The sequence below is a fragment of the Aythya marila genome, assembly GCF_965140915.1.
Source record: "Aythya marila genome assembly, chromosome: 3".
Lineage (NCBI taxonomy): Eukaryota > Metazoa > Chordata > Aves > Anseriformes > Anatidae > Aythya > Aythya marila.
This window is the reverse complement of record NC_139044.1, coordinates 17,922,927-17,941,063: the sequence shown is the minus strand read 5'-3', so window position 1 is coordinate 17,941,063 and position 18,137 is coordinate 17,922,927. Positions and strand designations below refer to the sequence as shown.

General features: G+C 47.8%; 1 protein-coding gene and 1 long non-coding RNA gene across 2 annotated transcripts in view; both read left to right on the top strand.

Annotated features, from left to right (window-relative positions):
* STUM (stum, mechanosensory transduction mediator homolog) overlaps positions 1-8,601 on the top strand; it is a 28,611-nt gene extending 20,010 nt beyond the window's left edge. Inside the window, exons 2-3 of the mRNA XM_082758182.1 lie at positions 6,612-6,791; positions 7,641-8,601. Of these exons, the coding sequence (XP_082614308.1) occupies positions 6,612-6,791; positions 7,641-7,666 (206 nt within the window). The 3' untranslated portion in view covers positions 7,667-8,601. The remainder of the gene's footprint in view (positions 1-6,611; positions 6,792-7,640) is intronic.
* Positions 8,602-12,850: 4,249 nt separating this feature from the next.
* LOC309877100 lies at positions 12,851-17,486 on the top strand. Its single transcript, XR_014317314.1, has 3 exons — positions 12,851-13,792; positions 15,236-15,696; positions 15,779-17,486. It is a non-coding gene; the product is annotated as an uncharacterized lncRNA (long non-coding RNA).
* Positions 17,487-18,137: the final 651 nt, after the last annotated feature.

The window sequence follows — 18,137 nt, the reverse complement described above, 5'->3', positions numbered from 1 at the left end:
AACGTCAAGTCAGAATTAAATCATAGGCTAACAGACAGGAGCTGGAAAATCTCTATTTATCGGTAGCTGTTTTTAAGTGTTCAAAAACATTGCAGAGCTGCAGCACTAAACAAACAACAGCAAAGAGCCACTGATGGCTCCATGTGTAATTAAGGGTTAGTAAGTCAGTTGCCCTTTGTGCAGCCTTCCCCTGCAACTTAATATTTTGCTATGAATTTTTAGCCTAGGAAGCCTATAAAAGTTTGTTGCAATCTGTTTTTTGATGTTCCTGTTAAAACTCCACCTTTTCAGTAGAGTTAACTTCCCCCCCCCTTGTGTTTAATGTTTTGGAAAGCACTTCTTTTGCATCAGTGATATTATTCTACGTGCACGTGGGCCATCTTTAGTAGATGCTCCATAGATACTGCTCAGACCATGATACACAGTCTTTTTAATAAAGAGATGCAGAGCACCAGCTTAGCTTTGTCACAAAGCTTTTGACAGCAGCGTTGTGAAGCAGCTGTAATCAGTTATGAGGATGCAATGCTTTGGTGCAGGCTGGGCATTTGTCACGTAGGGAAATCAGAAAGCAAATCCTATGAACAGCCCACCTTATTCAGACTTCAGAGTTGTGACAAACCCCTTGTTCTTGCGGAGACAAGAAATCACAAGTGCTAGCTCCCACTTGTCAAGGCCCTGTATATATTTTTGTTGATACTGAACACAAAATGATTGGACAGTCAGAATTCACTTCACATGTCCCTCCTGCATGGGAGGAAAAAAATAAAACCCATGCTGGCAGGAGCTAAGCAATGCATTTTTAATAGCAGGCCACAGAGGAAAAATCATGAGCTGCTCTCCATGGCAACATGCAAGCTCTGTCACATTTGCCTGCCTCCGCTCTTTCCTCTTCTTTTTCTCCTACCCCACCAAGCTGGTTTCCTTGCCTGGGTCCTGCCTGCAGTGCTGCCTGTGACAGCTAGCCTTTGCAACCCATCACTTTGCCACCAGGTGCTTGCAAATCATTAGATTTTCCCCCACTACAGCTCATAGCTGCATCATTTCTTGGTCACACTTTGAGGCCATGGTTTGTGCTTGGCTTACAAATTTCAGGATTTTTTAATTTATTTTTTTTTTGTACTTCTAAGAGGTGATGACTGGGACCGAGCAAGCCTGCCATTATTTTAAGCAGTCCTCTGCTCCTGCTCTTCTTCCCCATCAAATTGTTAAAGCTACTCATCCATACTAGCCCTCCTTACACCATGTGTGGAAGAAATAAACTTTAGTCTGTTTGGACAATGGGAAGGGGAAAAAGCTTGCCAGTGCCTGTTTAACCAACAAACAAAAAAACCAACATAAGCTTTCTTTTAAGATACGGAGGTAAAATACCTTTATTTCTAGAACAAACCAAGGTAATTGCACTGACTCTTGGATTAATTCCCTGACTGAAGTAAGCTGCAAGAGGAAGGTTGTAACAAATGCCACAGGTACACAGGTCGCATATCCTCTTGTGGGAATACCTAAATCGTGTTGATGCCATCTTGCCACCTCTACTTCCTTTATATTTCAGAAGCAGCACATGCAGCACCTACCAAAGGTGGGAGAACGGCTTTGTGACAAGCCTTGTACCCTGGACTGCGCACTAACCCCAGCCCATAGAGGCATCAGTGCTCCCCAGCCTCTTGGTGCCAAGAAGGCTACAGACACATGAGCTGGAGCAGCCTCTTCTGAGCAGAGAGCTGTAATCAGCTTGTGATGAGGACGCTCATCTTGGAGGTTTAGGTAACACTCTCATGCTGGCAAGGTCTCTCTGATGCAGCCTAAGCCCTAATGAGTTCCAGCAAGGCAGAAACTGGGGAGAGTGGTGAGGGCTCACACTGGCCAAAACATTCCCCCTGGATTTTGATTTGTGTCTGTTTTCTCAAGGAAAGACATAAACAGATCTCTGAGAAAGGTCAGCAGCTACTCAGCCTGAGCATTAACACTTTGCAGTTTCCTTTTCTTGTGCTGCTGACAGCGTCCTCTCTGCAGCCCAGCTCCACCCATGTGGCAGAGGGGAAGGACTTCAGGCATCGGCTGGCACTGCATACAGCTATTTCTGGGGTGACTTCTTGTAGTTCTCTTTCCCTCACCATAATCCAGAGGACTACAGATTAGCATTTTGATTGATGCCACCAAGGACGAGAGGCCTCCATAGCTGAGACTCCTTACAGATGGAAGTATGAAAAATGAGTTCAGGACACCAAGGACTCACAGATATCTCAGCCAGTAGATCACACAGTCCCTATAACAGCAAGCAAACTGCAATCCTTATCACCCTTTTTGTGCTATTTTTCTGGCTTACTCGAGCAAGAACGAGCACATCTCATGAATTTTCAGCACATCCACAACATCTGCCTCACACACCTGTCAACACTGTTTAATGACAGCTAATAATCATTTTAGTTAAAAAAATCAGACACGTTAGACATGTCCCCACACACTGCGTTCCCCTGACACAATACTGTTACACAGTTGCTTCTCATCCCCGCAAAACACACACCTTAACTACATCTCCCATCATCAAGCCTGCAGCCTTCCTTGCTCCTGCAGACATCTCACACATCGTTCCCGTGTCCTCCCTAACCGCCCATGCTCACCTGCACGCCTCCTAGAGCCTTGCTCCAGCATTGTGACACATTTTGCTTTTTTCCTCAGGAAGCAGGAGAGAAACAAACATTTCCTCTGTCTCATTTACTCCCAGTACTGCAGGAGACCACCTTGTACAACTCCCCAGCTTGCAGGAAGAGGAACAGATGTCCCCAAACTCCTCTCTGGCTCCATCTGTCATGCTTTTGTAGGGTAGGGAGCATGACCAGCAGCAACCTAATGAGCTGCCCCAGCTGCAGTAATTTTGGTTTCTTCTCTTCCTCTACCTGTAAGTGGGTAGCTCATCAGACCTGATTTCCTCACGTAGATAGTTTGTGGTGTGGTTCCTGGTAGTCAGTGGGAAGCCCAGTAACAAGTTGGTGGGCTCAAATTATTTCCACTTGCCCTGTGGCCACTGGTGTCTCATCTTCCTCTGTTTTGCACCTCGACTGACTAGGCTTCTACATCTGATGTTTATGGGAAGATACAATCAAAAGTTTGCTCACAGCCACGTCCTTTACATGCAACATGCCAAGCTCCATATCTGACTGAAGCTGTCGCTTAATATCATGTTTATATCACCCCGGATGAGTGACCCAAACAGCAGTAGGCCAGGAGATGTCTCTATGGAGTGTGAGTTTTAACTCTAGTAGGGAGAAAAAAAAACACACAACATACACAAAACCTTCCTGTCTCATACTAATTCGGTGTGCTCTGTGAGGCCAGGAGCTGACAGCTGATGCTCTTGGGAAGGCTGCAAGTGCCAGGATCAGAGGAGCATACAGCAAATTTCTCTTTCCCTTTGTGGTGGTATCCTACAGATAACAACAGAAAGCCTCCCTTATTTACTTGTGTAATCCAAAATGACCCAATTGATTGATGAATTTTCTCCTGGTGGAGGGAAGCTCTTAACAAGTCTGTTGTCTCTGTGTAACCCTGGCCCTTACTGCCTGCCTCACCTGCAACCTCTCGTTGCCCACCTGTGGAACAAAGCAGGACACGGCTACCAGTGCAAGCAGCTTCTGCTCAGAGCAAAACAGAGAAAGCACGTGGTGTGGAGTAATACCAGATTTTACTAGGTTTGGGCTACTTTCTATTGGGAAGATAGGAGAAATGCCTCATATAACTTACTTTTCTCATGTTACACTGGCAAGGTTGTAGGGATTTTTAATTTTAATTCATTTGCAGTGTTAGCAGTTTGCATTCACTGACTACATTCACAGCCAGAGATCCTTTTGGAGAGCTCATTTATGTAGCCTGTGTAATCCCAGCTGCAATTTTCTTACCAGGTTTACACTTTATATGCTGCAGGTATCCAAGTGCCTGCATGTTGGGAGGTAAATGCATGGGTGCCCTAACTGCTGCAGACACGCAGTATCTGCAGACACAGCTTTCCTTCCTCCTCCTCTCCGGGAATGTGCTCCCAGATGCAAACTCTTCCATATTTGGAAACGTGCAGCTAAGAAACTTTCTTAAGGGGAAATCACATACCTCAGAAAATGTATTTAAGGCTGTCTTCTGCCTCACGTTTTGGAGTGAAACGGGGGCTAGAGAAGAGCATTTTCTCCAGGTTTGTTGAAATGTAGATAAGATGCTTGTCCTCTGAAAGAAACGTGTTTACTAGAGGAAAACTACTTCCATTTTATATCTGCTGGCACGTCTTAATTGTTTTTAAAAATGCCAACGTTTTAAACTAATATTAACTCATCATAACTAGTAAAGAAAATGCATTGGTTCCCATGAGCAGGAAATCGGCCTGAATGGGGAGTCAGAAGGCAAGGTTCTTGAGATTTTATCCAAAGTTTCTGTATTAATCCTGTCTCCAGACAGGGGCACTTGGCTGCTTTGTTCCCTTCAGAATGGGACTAGACATTAGCTTAGTCACCGTGGTGTGTAGGGGATTAATTAGGCAATTCAGCACCTCACTCTAATAATGTAAAAACATTAAAAGCGTCACTGGAAGGAACTGAAGCTGTATTTTAAGAATTATTGCTCATTTACAATCTTTTTTGTAACACATCTTGGAAGAGTAAAGGTAAGGCAATTTTCATTATCAAAATAGATATGCATTGCAGTTTGGCAAGATTGGCCATCCTGATGGGAAAACATAAATATTCAGTTTCTGATCCTGCCTCAATCCAATCTCGGATACTGCTGTGCTGTAACTTTGCAGAGAACTGTTTCAGGATGCACTGGGGAATGTTTCAGTCTTCCTTCTGGTTTGAAGAAACCACACAGGGAAAAAAAATGGTGGGTAAAGCAGGGCAGAGATCTGGGGTAATCCCACACGGAAGACAGCAAAGCCAGAGAGCAAAAGGTAACCTCTCTCTTAATGAGAAACAGGGAGGCTGGTTCGACGTCCTTCAGGATAAAAGCAGTTCCCCCTTTTGCTCTTCCCACCTTGCTGGGCAGCCTGCCAGCGATGCTCGGGCGTGGGGCTGCCTCCCTCCGTTTCGTTTCATCGCTGCGCACCCACTCCCTCCCCGCGGTGCCGCTACTGCTGCACTGCTGGCTGCAGCGGAGGGAGCCCGTGGGTGTACGAAATCCAGTGGCAGGAGGACAAGGGGAGGTTAGGAGCTGGTGGAGCATGAGGAAGATGCTGGAGCTGAAGCCTGCAGAAGATGGTGAGATTAAAAACAGGCTGTGGCCAGCCTTCCTGAGCACGAAACTGATTGTCCTCCTTGTTACCACTGGGAAGGAGAGTGGTGGCAGAGAGTCTCTCTCTCACTTCCCTTGATGGGGTAGGACAATGGCATTTTGCTCCTAAGCAGACCCTTCTGCTCTGTCTGTCCCATCTTCAGGAAGGATGCAGCCAAGTCAAGGGACTGCCTCTTTCCCCTGAGTTCAGCAAGGTGTTTGTGTACATCAAAGATATCAAAGATGAGCTCACGCATTCACTTCTCACAGGTTGTTTGCATGCTCCCGTCCTTGCAAAGGTAAAAGGACAAGCTTTGTAGAAAACATTGTTCATCATTCTGCACCATTTGTAATCCCAAACATTCATCAAGGAAACTGTTTTACAGAACTGGCTTATCCAGCACAAACTCTGCCACACCTCTGTGTCTACCTTGGCAATGCCCTATCTAGATTAAAAAATTACAAAGACTATTTATAATGATAAGAGCTGTTGAAATGCACACTTAGCTCAGGTAAGTGAATCTGCCGACCTACAGCTTGTACATCACAGGAATCAGAAACAGCTTCTGCTACTCTTTGCTGATGCTGTGCATTTCTGCAGGTTGGCTGGGGGGAAGATAAGACTTCCCTGAGCTGCAGCTTCAGTTATCCATGGAAACAGAACATCAGCTCTGAATAAATGATCAGCCTCATCCAATGTGCTAAATTCAGAAAAAAATCTTTGTAATGTCTGCTGTGTAACTCGCCCCTACTTTTACCTTCATGCATCACATCAATGAGATCATGTGTCTGAATTGTTTCAGGAAGCCCTGAGGGTGTGTGGAAATTTTGAAAGCTTGGCTCAGTTTGAGCCAGGGTTTGCAGCATCAGGTGAGCCTGGCTCAGTGCTGAGCTTTGGTTTTGATTTTTCCACTTTGTACACCCGGTAGCACCCTAATTCTTGGTGAATTTTTCCCTTTTAGAGCTTCTGTGGAGAAAGTACTCTCCCCAAAAGGGAATCGTGAGGCAGAAAAAAGGTACATGGGTGTTTCCACAGACAAATGTCAATCCTTAATCCTTTGTAAACCCTCTAGAGTGTGTAACTGGTTATTGGTGCCTGGCAGAGAAAAAAAGAATCCAAAACCTGAAAGAGGTTTTTCTGTCCTAGTTTCATACATACATCTCAGTGCAATTCAGTGGAGACAGTAATATGTTCAAGGTAGATGTGGCTATGCCTCTGTTTAACCTCTAATGATAATTGTAGATTTCCAGCACTGCAGTGGGAGCACACGGAGCAGGATGCTCCTTGTAAAAAGTAGATTTAAAGGAAGGAGTGTGGCATGAAGCCGTGGCTTTCACTGTGTGTTTTCTTGCTGCTCTCTCCATAGGGACACTTGTATCAGCTTTCACGGTGCTGTGTGGAGCCCGGACCGACCTCCCTGACAGGCACATGTGCTGCGTCTTCTGGCTGAACATTGCTGCTGCACTGATTCAGATCCTGACAGCAATCGTGATGGTTGGCTGGATTATGAGTATATTTTGGGGGATGGACATGGTCATTCTTGCAAGTAAGTACAGTGCACTCACCCTCCCATCTACCCCCCGCCTTGGGCTGTGTTGCTGGGACCCAGCTAACGGCCCTGCAAGCCTCCAGACTGCTCTCTAGGGAGCAAGAGCCACAGGATGGGCTCTGCAAGTCAGTGAGAAACAGTAGGCAGAGGAATTGTGAGAGATGGTTAGGAGCACTTGCACCCAGGCTGCCCCATCACACATCTGGATGTCTCTCATCCCACCACACAGGTTAGGATTGTACATTCCCCTTTAAAAAATGAGAATTGTAGGAAGGGGTGCGGATCCCAGCACTATGAATGCTGTTTTCTGGAGCTCTCCCTCCCTGGCTGCATCTGTGTGTGGTTTGAACAAGAAAGACCTTTGTCTCCCTGTGACTCCAGCTGCACCTCTCTAATTAGCAAGTGCTTCCCGCACGGGCAGTCCATCCCCAGAAAAGCTCTAGGTTGATCTAGTACCTTCCATCCTCCCCTGAATCTATGTAACCAAAGGCTTTTTTTCACTTTTCATTAAGTTCTTAGGCTCAATAGGACTGTTGAGCTTTTTCTGGAAGGAATTCCCCTACACTCTTTAAGAAGGCTCTGAACCACTACTCTAGAGGAAGAAGAGAGGAATCCTTCCTTGAACATACATAACTTAGGTCAGCCAACTGCTTAACTACGTATTGCCAGCCCACAAGCTCTGTCACTTTATCTGCTAAAGACTTTCACTGGTGGACACTTTCACTTTGGTGGACACTGCCCCAGCTGAACAGGTCTGGGACCTTCCAGACCAAGGGGGTCAGCAGTTCCCAAAGTGAGGGCTTCTGGAGAATGTCTTACCAGTAGCTTTTGCTGTTTTGTTTGAAGGGTCTTCGCGTAGTCATCTCTGCTGATGACATCTCTGTGGGAGGAGGATCTCAGGAAACTGCCAGGCACCAGCAAAACAATTAAATGGATGAAACTGAAAAGAACAGCAGGAAAACAGAGCACATTTTCAGATGCCAAACCCACCGGTTAAACCCATCCACCAAACCACCTGCTACTTTCTGAGCCAGCTTCAATTTACAGGCTGAGTTCAGGGAGACCCACATACACAGTAAGATGATGTGAACATGAGTGAAACAAAAGGCTTTCCTCAAGACAAAGACAGCACTACACTTTGTTTTCCCCTGCAAACCAGCAGAAGTTTCATCTCAGATGTACCTGCATGTTGGGTAGCCTGATGAGGATAACATGTGAGTCAGTCTGTAACTGTGAAATGTCTCTAAGAACCTGCCTAATTTGTGTGCAATTGGGTAATTACATGCTTGTACCTATACACGCTAGCACTGTTGCTCTGCTGGGCAGCCTCAGCATGTGGAACGCTGCTGGCAGACCTGCTTTTGGAGTGTCAAGCACCTGTTCAGACAAAGAGCTGCAGCTGAAACTGTGACTTACCTTCCCCTTGTCACATAGCAAAGACACACATCAGCTGGGCAAATGGCTGGTGCTCAGGAGGCTCCAACTAGTTTTCTGGTTTGGCTGCTGGGGATAAAACCACAGCTTCATCCAGGTCTATCTGCTAGTACAGAAGGGGAAGGGGAGCCCACATGCCTCATGTTAACCAGCTCATTAAATAGCCAGGTTTTAAGTTTACTTATAATATATAAAGGAAATCCTGAATACGTTAAGCAGCTCATGGTTGATGGAAAACAAAAGAAAAAATAGCTTTGCAATCACAGGAAAAAAACAGAAGTGATCAATTGCTCCCAGCTGGATCAAACAGCCTGCCAGGCCTGAAGTGAAATGTATTTTGTTTTGTTTTTTCCCCAATGCTTTGTTTTCATGTAAAAACAAAACTAAAACAAAACCAAATTCAAAACTGAGTCATTAAAAATGAAACAATGTTTTAAATGCAAGAAATAAGATATTTCATTTAAAAACACTGCCACAAAATGTTTTGCTTTGGTTTGAGTTTGTTTGCATACAAATGGAAACAAGTTGTTTGCAGTTTGTTCTGCACTGAGCAGAAACCACAAACTGTTGCAACTTGAATTTGCATTTGGGTTGGGAGTAGTCAAAACCTACGGAACCACTGCCCCTGAACCTCTAATCTTCCTCACCATGGGATGGTTGAGTCCGTGCCTCCCTGTGGCTGTCCCATATATACAGGTAGTGTGATTCTGATGGGCTGAAGATGGGCAGAGCGTGTGGTATCACAGATAAAGGGACTGGGGGGCCTTTGCTCTGGACTTCCATGGATGCCATGAGGGATCAGTGCCTCTTTCATGGGTTCAAGGCTGAGCCTGTGCCATTACATTGATTGGCAGAGCACTGCGTGGCAGCTAGGGAGGCTTGTTGCTATTCTTCCCTTCCTAGTGCTCCTTAATTCTCAGACTCTAAGAGGGGAGCACTGCAGGAGCCTGGTCCAATAGGAGAGGAACCTTGAGGCTAATGTCATGCTGCCTGTCTTTAATGTGGAGAAAAATGAGAGGAATTATAGGTCAGTCAGGTACACTTCAGTTCCTGGAACAGCTAGTCACATGGATGATTTGCAAGCATTCAGAAAATAAAAAGAAACAAAGCAAGAGTCAGCCTGGGGTTGTTGAGAACAAGCTGTGTTAAACTGGCCTAATTCCCTTCTGTGGCACAGGAATTCATTTTGTGAATAGAGAAGGTGATCAGACATACAAATCAACAGTGTGCATGGCTGTGCCTACGAATGAGCAAAGGCACTGTCACTTGTGGTTTCAGAGGACAGAGACTCCTGCTGCAGCAGTCCTTGGCCTTTCAAGAACTGGAAAACAGTAGTAAGAAATTACCTGTAATCATCCCGTCCACTCGTCACTCACTCCTTTGCTAATTACAATGCTCACGCCTCGCCAGAATTGACAGATGATTGCATGGTTACTGTACATCTGGGCTCCCAGAGACTTTGGGAAGTGTCACCAAGGCCTGTCTTCTCCACAGGGCCCGTCCTAGGGTAGGTTCTGCAGTTGCCCTGGTAAGGAAAGAAAACAGAAAGCATGTGAGAAACTCAGAAGAGAAGAGCATCCCTAAACAGCTGGTAACCCTTCGTGAGATTAAGGAAATTCTGGGGGCAAATTGCCTACTTAGATCCATTATATTCCTTACAGTCTAAATAGAACCATTCCCCAGACTATGCCTAAGGTAAGTAGGTGGAATAACCTTTGTCGTGGTCTCCTACCAAGGGCTGCAGTGGGTTAAGTTCGTGACCTCATTTATGAATGTTAGATAGGGCCAAGGTCAGCAGCAACCAGTCAGGCTGGGACATGAAGACACCTGTGGGCACGAGCAAATGCGGTGGCAAACCTGGAGAAAAGCCAGCAGGTGTAGTTCTCCTGGCTGTTGGACCATGAACAGTGTATGTGCCATCCTGTACACCAAGATGTCTTGTTTTCCACCTTCAGTTCCTCTTCAGTCCAGCCTATGTAATAGCAATGTCACCGAGGAGAGCACTCATGGGAGCACCTCGTGGGCTTGGAGGTGCTCCGCTCAGGGCCAGTGACCTGAAAAACAGATGAGGATTCCACGGGCCTCCCTAAACAAGAACCCCAAACAAAACAACCCACTTCAAATACAAGGATTGTAGCTAAACACAGCCTTGTCAAGGGTTAGCTTTGGTGTCAACGTTTGATTGTAGAGTTGTTCTCTGTGTACTTCACAGCCCCAGTTTACTCATTGTTCATGTGTTTCGGATATATAGCCTACAGTTACATTTCTCCCTCTCTCTTTCTTTCATGTTCCTTTGCCTCCTTTTGTTCACCATCCAAGTTTCACAAGGTAAGTTTGTTTCTGTTGTTCTTCCTTCCTCCTCACCCTCACACCTCATGGCAGATCGCAGCAAGCACTTGTCTAGGGTGAGGAGCTTAGGTGTGTTTTGGGCAGGTGCTGCCTGCTCCCAGCCCATGTCCTGCTCTGTCTGTGCTGTCTGTGCGTGTCTGCCTGTGTCTGTCTGTCTGTCTGTCCTTTGGTCGCTCCAGCGGATGCAGGGGAACAAGAAGGGTACCACCTCTGGCAGTAGCCTGCATCCCCATCCCAAGGGCAGGTTGCTCACAAATCCCAATGCCCCTACAACAGGTGATGCCTGAGCTCTTCTCGGAGAAACCCAGGGCACCTGCAACAGTCCCACCGTGTGCCAGGTGGAAGATCCTGGTATACTGCTGTAGCTGCAAGACAGACCAAGGTCGAAATGTTCCCTAGGCTGTGTCACAGGTGGATAGGGGTGGTAGCAACCTGCTCTGGCCTCAGGGAACCTTGAGCAGGAACGTGCTCCTGGGGAGGGCCAGCAGAAGGACAGCCTGTGTAGGTTGCTTGCCTTTTGCCTTCAGCTTTCTCTAAATGCAATCGTGCAATGGTTTACAGAAGTGCAATTTCAAGCAACCTTGGTTCAGTTGGTGAATTTGGGCACAAGTGCTGGTTCTAGACCTGTCTGCTTCACCAAACTACACCTCAATACTATTGCTACACAAGCACACTAACATGAAGTTGCTCTACACAAAATACCTAGTGCTATATAAGAAGCACAGGAACTATTTATTTTAATGTATAAACTATTTAATAGGACAAGTAAGTCTTAAGTGTTTTAATAATGTAATTTAGCACAGAAGAGGTCATCTTTTGGCTTACTTTGTTCATGTAAAGAGTGATACAAGCTCTGCCACTGCAATGGGCTTCTAGCCATTCGCAAAACCAAGCAGCAGAACTGAAAGGATTTCTGTTATATCTTAATTAAAGGCGAGGCTAAACAACATAGCAATTGTTAGTATAACCTATCCTGCTTCAGCTAAGGATTTACAGCATGACCCCTGCTCTCCAGTCCACGTTTATTATTTTTTTTTACTAAACAAGCTAGAGTGGTGCCATAGGTAACTCCACATTGCAGGGCTTCATTTTGCCTTCACAGCCGACTCACAGAACATAAATGGACAAGAAATCATTTTTTCCCTACAAAATACTGCTGGAAAGATCTGGGAATCCTTCTGTTGAGCTGCACGGCGCAGGAAGCAGTGTGGGACAGCGCTGTGCTGAGAAGTGTTCATCCAGCCCTTGCCTCCCTGTGCTCCTTTAACAGAAGGGGATTTAGGCTGCCAAGGCTGGATGCATGCATAGACATTTCCAAAGTGCAGTGGAGTTCATTTACCAGGGCCACCTCTCAGCTCACCCTTTCAGTCCCTTAAAGATAGAGGTTGGAGCACTTGAGTGTGCTCTGTGTTTAGCCTCTTTAGATGGACTTAGAACAACCTTACATGTGAGTTGGAAAGAAATTTTTAAAATATCAACGTTCAAAGCATTAAACATTCTCTGGGATGTAGAATTTCAATTTTATTTTTTATTTTTAATTCAAAATACAAACTTTACACTTTATTCAAGCAAAGAAAACAAATTTAAAAAGATACCTGGTTGGAAGAGCTTCACTATCACAGGCAGCGCAGGTAAGGACAGTTTGTTGGGATTTTTGTTGTCGCTTTTTATTTTTTAAAGAGGAGATCTGTCACATTACAGCCTCAGCTTCTTTTACAACGGCAGCAGGTAAATCGTGCGGTGAGGTCATTGCAACTACCTAGGGAAGCATTAAACAAATGACATGTTTTTCTCGTCCCCTCAAGATGTCACACAAGAGCTGCGGGGGCTCTGCTATTGCCCCAGCCCCTGGTAGCTCACCCCAGCTGAGGCAGCTGGCAGGGTTGGGCCTTTTTTATGCTGAGCAGATCCCTTGTCCCCAGTGCAGCCGGACTGACAAAAACACCTCTAATGCTGGTGGGCTGGGGCAGAGCAAACAGGTAATGAAGCAGCCGGAGTATCCTGATGGGGACAGCCCCAGCGTACCCGTGAAGGTGTGAGGTTATAGGTTGTAGCGTTGGCAGCCACAGCTATACCCAGCATTTCTGTAACCCCTCCCAGCAGCGTGCCCCCGTTCCTACCAGGGCAGGTGGTTACCCCCCTGCGTGGGTCAGCGTACACCTCCTCGTGCACCAGGCTTGCCGGAGCCTTGCCGGGGCTGCCAAGGGGCTTTAGGAGCTGAGACTAACCGTGTTCCCTTCCCCTCCTCCTCACAGGCTACAAGGAGCAGGGGATCCCACAGCAGCTGTAGTGGCTGGGACAAAAATGTTGAGAGAAACACGGCGAGAGATTTCCTTTGGCAGCCGCGGGCCACGGACCTTCTCACTACCCTTTGTCTTTCTTCTTCCTTTTGTTTTGTGCTCGCCCCTGTCCCCCTGCCCATCCAGCGGAGCGGAGGTGCAGAGCGGCAGCAGGAGACTTGCACTGAGCGAGGAGCAGAGATGGGGCAGAGGCAGCGTGCGTTGGGACCAGCCCCAGCCTGTGTGCGGCGGGTGGTCGAGGAGGAGCAAAAGGAGGGTGCCGAGAGGAGGAAACCCCCCGGTGAAGGTGGCACCCGGGCAGGCAGCAGAGCTGGGGGAGCGGGAGGTGTTGCTCTCTCTGTCCTTCCAGCAGCAAGCGGTCAAAGCCATTCTGCCTCCTGTTAGACATTTTTTGCCTCCTGTTACATTAAAGAAAACCAGCTGTGAACATCAAATGCCAAGGAGCTATCAATAGACAGACGTACAGCCTGTAGAAGCAACAACCGGTACCTTTTTCCCTTCCGAGAGCCCCTTCTTGACTGCTTGGTGGCAGCAGAGGGCTCAGCCCAGCTTCCTCAGCTGTGTACCTTCGATGCTCTATCACTGCAGATGTCTTGAGAAATGTGCTTGCTGTAAATCGCATTTTACTCTTAAACTGATTTGGGCTGTCCTCTACACCGATCCTCTGGCTCCAGGCAAGCCCCAGACCTCCCACTGGCCCCGGGAAGCTCCTACCAGCGGGAGGCGGGGATCCCCTGCACCCTGTGTGCTGCTGGTGGGGCAGTGGGACAAGCCCCGTGCTGCCAAAAACCTCCAGTGTAAAGACTTCTCCCCTTCCCCTGGGAGGAACCTGCTGTCCTTGGTTTGGCCGTGGATCCCTGCGCAGCGTGTCCTGCAGGACCGGTCGATGGAGCATCTCCGCTCTGCTCCCCAGGGGTGAGTGCCTGATGCTTGAGGATTGTGCCCTGCTGCTATCGTGGCCGAGGCGTGGAGCTGCATGCCCACGGTGTGCCTGCAGAGCTGCAGCTGCTGGCCAGGCCCCTTGTTCCTTTTTGGCAGGGCGAGCGGGGCTGCGTTGGGGCAGGTAGGACCTGCTGGGAGCCCTTTGGGAAAAGAAGGGGGTAGGTGGGAGATAGTATGTGCGTGTGTCTGTCCATCCATCTATCCCTAGCAAAAAAATCCCATTGCCTTTACCAGGATGTGCCCAAGCAGACAGACCTGAGCTGCTCCTCACCTGTAATTTCTGCAGGGAGGCAGCTGGCAGCACGCATCCCCTGCTGTGCCCGGCCTCTCACAACACGACCGCTGGCTTTGAAAGCACATTTTGAAGCACAGTGGTATGCTTGCAGTGCAGACCCTCTCACTTAGGATAACTTTTTTTGGATAACTTGGCAGATTTCAGCCAAGCCAGCATAATTTGCACCCTCTGTGTGTGTACAGAAGCCAGCTGGTGCACCAGGGCAGCATGCCTGAGTCCATATGCTCAGATAAATGCATGCACAGCTGCCTTAGCACCACTGAACACATCCTCTGGTGCCCATGGTCTCTGGAAGACGTGCCTTTGGCTCGTTGGGTGGAGAGAGCTGCAGAAATAACCCAGGGGGTTTCTGCTGGGCTCATGCACTGCACATTGTGCCGCTGTCCTGGACAGCCTCAAACAGCTATTTCCAACTATCCTGTGTTAAAATGGGCAAGCTGAACCCTGGTTTTTCAGCTGCTCTACAAAAAGCAAAGGTCCATAGCATGGTGCAGACAGAAAAGCCTCTCATTTTCAATTTTTAGAGGAAAATGAAAAACACCAGCTTCTGGAGTGAGATAAACCACACAGCATAGGCAGCAGTGAAGTGGGTTTCTTGGGAGGACAGGTAGCAGCTGGTGCTTCTTGTTAACCTCAGGCTGGGTGTGCTGAAAATGAAAGGCAGTGTGATTGTCACACCACGAGGTGGTGATGGTTTGCACGACAGCAGCTATTCGGAAATCCCAGCCTGATTCACTTGGGGTGGATTGCAGTAGGAAAGGTTAAATTTGGGGGCAACCTGCATTAAAGGCAAGAGCTGAGTTCCTCAGCATTACCCTGGTGTTAAAAAGCAAACAGACAAAGCCTTCAGGTGCAGAAGCCCTTCCCAAGTTCTGGACCAGGAGCAGCAGATAACTAGCTAAACGTCATCTAGGAAGGATGTGCTTTGGCACCTGTGGGGACTGATACACTTGTGTGCTTGGTGCTGCCTGTGCACTGTAGTGAGGATGGGATGTTGTGGTTAGCCAGGGGAATGCTTGCATGAACATGCTGAACTCCTCAGGACTGCTGCACACTCAGGGGAACACCACTTTGATCATTTTTTTTTCCTTGTTTTTAACCTTACTGTCAAATTGGTGAAGTCGATCAAGCAACCAATGTACAACTCCAGAGGTGCTGAGGTCTGCCAGATGGACACCAAGGCCAAAGGGTCCAATTTCTGCCTGTGAGAGGGATCAACTTTAATAAACAGCCAGATTTCCGCTCCCTGCTTCAGGACAGGAGCAGCTTTACAGATTCGTCGCTCTCCCAGCTACCTTACAGAGAGCACTGGACTGAATTTTCAACCAACTGCTGCAAAAGCAACGAGGAACGCTGTTTTTTCCAGTTGCCCTTCCCTGGAGAGACATTTCTGTGACACCACTGGATGGATGGAGGATGTTTTTTCCCTGCTCCCAAGAGACTAGACCTCTGTCCAGGGATGGATCGAGCGGAGCCCAGACCCCAACACTGCTCCCAAGGAGCCCACAGCGGGGAAGCCAGCAGCCAGAAGCAGGGGGCCACAATTTTCACTGGTGAGAAGACCAATGCCATGAAAGCCCAGGTAGAAGTGCTGATTTGAAGCTCTCCTTCAGGAGCAATGCTTATTATTATTATTATTAATTATTTGTTGTTATTATTTTTAGGGCCAGATGAATCCAGCACCTTCCCACCTCCTCTGCCATGGGTGCACGCGGTGTGCTCGCTCCTGCCTGTGGAAACAGGACTGTCCCAGCCACCCCTCACCAGGCACATCAGCTAACGCTTTCAGGGCTTCCACCAAGATATTCCTCCTCTTCCTCCTGGTAAATACTGCCCCCTTTCACATTTTTTTGGTACAGCAAAATACCAAAAGGCTGTAACTGCAGGCCCTGCGCATGATCCAGCTGCTGAACCGGATGGCTCGACACCATCCTGCGCTTTATGAGTACAAATGCTTTAGGTGCAAGTGTTGCAGCTACAGAGCGACTGCAGGTTACGAAGAACAAATGCAACTGCTTCACCACCATCAGCCAGCAACAAACTGTCCTCTGTTGCTCTTTCCTGACTGGGAAAACCAGGTTTCTCAAAAAGGGCTTTAATGAAATAGTTCCTTGGTACTTTAAACCTAGCCGGGCTGAAAAAAAAAAAAAAAAAAAAGCTGATTTACTGCTTGCTGGAAAGCACTTCCAGGTAGGAACCAAACCAAATGTGCTTTTGAAACTCGTGGTGAGTCATAAAGTAGTTTCAGTGAGCCGAACCATTTCAATGTTCATAGATCTGTTGGTGTTGCCAGTTCTGTACTTACCATGGAAAAGGTGCTGTGAAAAATGGTCCCTGCCCTCGGCGCTCCTGCCTGCCCGGCAGAGCTGCCTGCAGAGGCTCAGCACCTCCTGTCCGTGGCAGCATGACGGGTGATCCCAGCACTTCCTAGAAACTTTGCCATATTAACACCGGACACCTCCTGCTGCCCTCAGTCAGGCTTTGTGCTAGGAAATGATCTGGCAGCAGGCGTTATGGGTACATGACATGTGGGTACCTGTGTCTGTGCCACCGCTTCCCACACTGCCAAAAGAGCCGCATGTTCCTCTCCATGTGCATCACTTAATTTATTAAAGACCTTTCAGTTTTGCTGGAAATTGCCCTCGGTCGTAGCCTCTCCATGATGCATGAGGTGTTATGCAGAGCTCCATGCTTGGGAAACCCAAGCACGAAAACCCATGATGCCATTACTCTTCAGGGGCTGCTTTATCCCATCCTGGTATTGCCTCCTCACCACTTGGGGATGAGCCATGCACATGCTAAGCCATCAGGGTGTCCTCATACCCTGCCACTGTGCAGCACCACAGAGGCAATGCACAGGGCTTTATCCCACAAATACACTTTAAAAAAACAAAAAACCACACACACACACACAAAACTATTCAACATAAACTACATCCCCTACATGTCAACACCAAGACTTCTTTGACGCTTTAAGGCCAGGCACAAGAAGAGCCATAAATACAGCCAGACCTGATGTTCCTCCCAGCCAAAGGAGTGGCTTTGCTCACTGGTGCTGCATCGCGATGTTTTGCAGATAGCACTTCTCCGTGTTCACGCACTCCGTGCACTTTCAGGCAGTTCTGGAATGGGTTTTCCCAACTGGAACACAGCATTTCAACCCCTCCTGCATGCCCACCCTGCTGTACCACACCAGGTGACGGTGACACTAGCTAAACAGAGATTAGCCCCCCCCCACCACCCACCAGTTCTTCCTCACCCACAGACCAGGCTGGTCTGGGCTAAAAAATCAGTCCCACCTCACCCAGAGGGCAGCAGCACCCTACTGAAGGTGGAGCTGGTGCCCACATGCACCATATTCTCCCCACATGGGGACAGTGCTGGTGTCCTGACGTTCACTCAGCCTGTTTCATTTCCATGCTGGAGCCCGAACTGACCCAGCCGCGACGGTCACGGAGGAGCGCTTGTGAGCCTGCCAGTGTTGCCAACTGTTTGGTTGTGACTTGCTGTGTTTTGATACTGTGGATTATTATTATTATTTTTTAAGTTTAAATATATTCTATTGCTGTACAACTGGAATGAAATACAGTCTTTTTACACAGAAAAACCCATCGGCCCCACATTGAAGGGAGACTTTTCTCTTTCCACCCACTAAGCAGGTGGGTGAGAACCTCCAGCAATGCCCACGCTCCCTGAGAGGGGAGGCAGAGGCCAGGACAGTTTGCAAAGGAAAACATGTGGATGTGGGCTGTAAACGCAGCAGGAGGGCCTCAGTCCCCAAAATTAGTTTCCTATTAAATATACATGAAGCAGGCCCCCGGAGGGAGTTCAAATGTGGTAACCAGAGCATCCCCACACTAAATAATGGTATCATGTACCAAGTTTCTAGTTCTGCACTGAGACAGCACAGCTGCACAATCTGCTCTAATGCAGGGGGTACACGGGAGCTGCAAGCCAGACTTACATGTGGGCACACATCCAATATCAGCAGTGCACCTTCCAACAGGAGCTGAAATCTGGGTA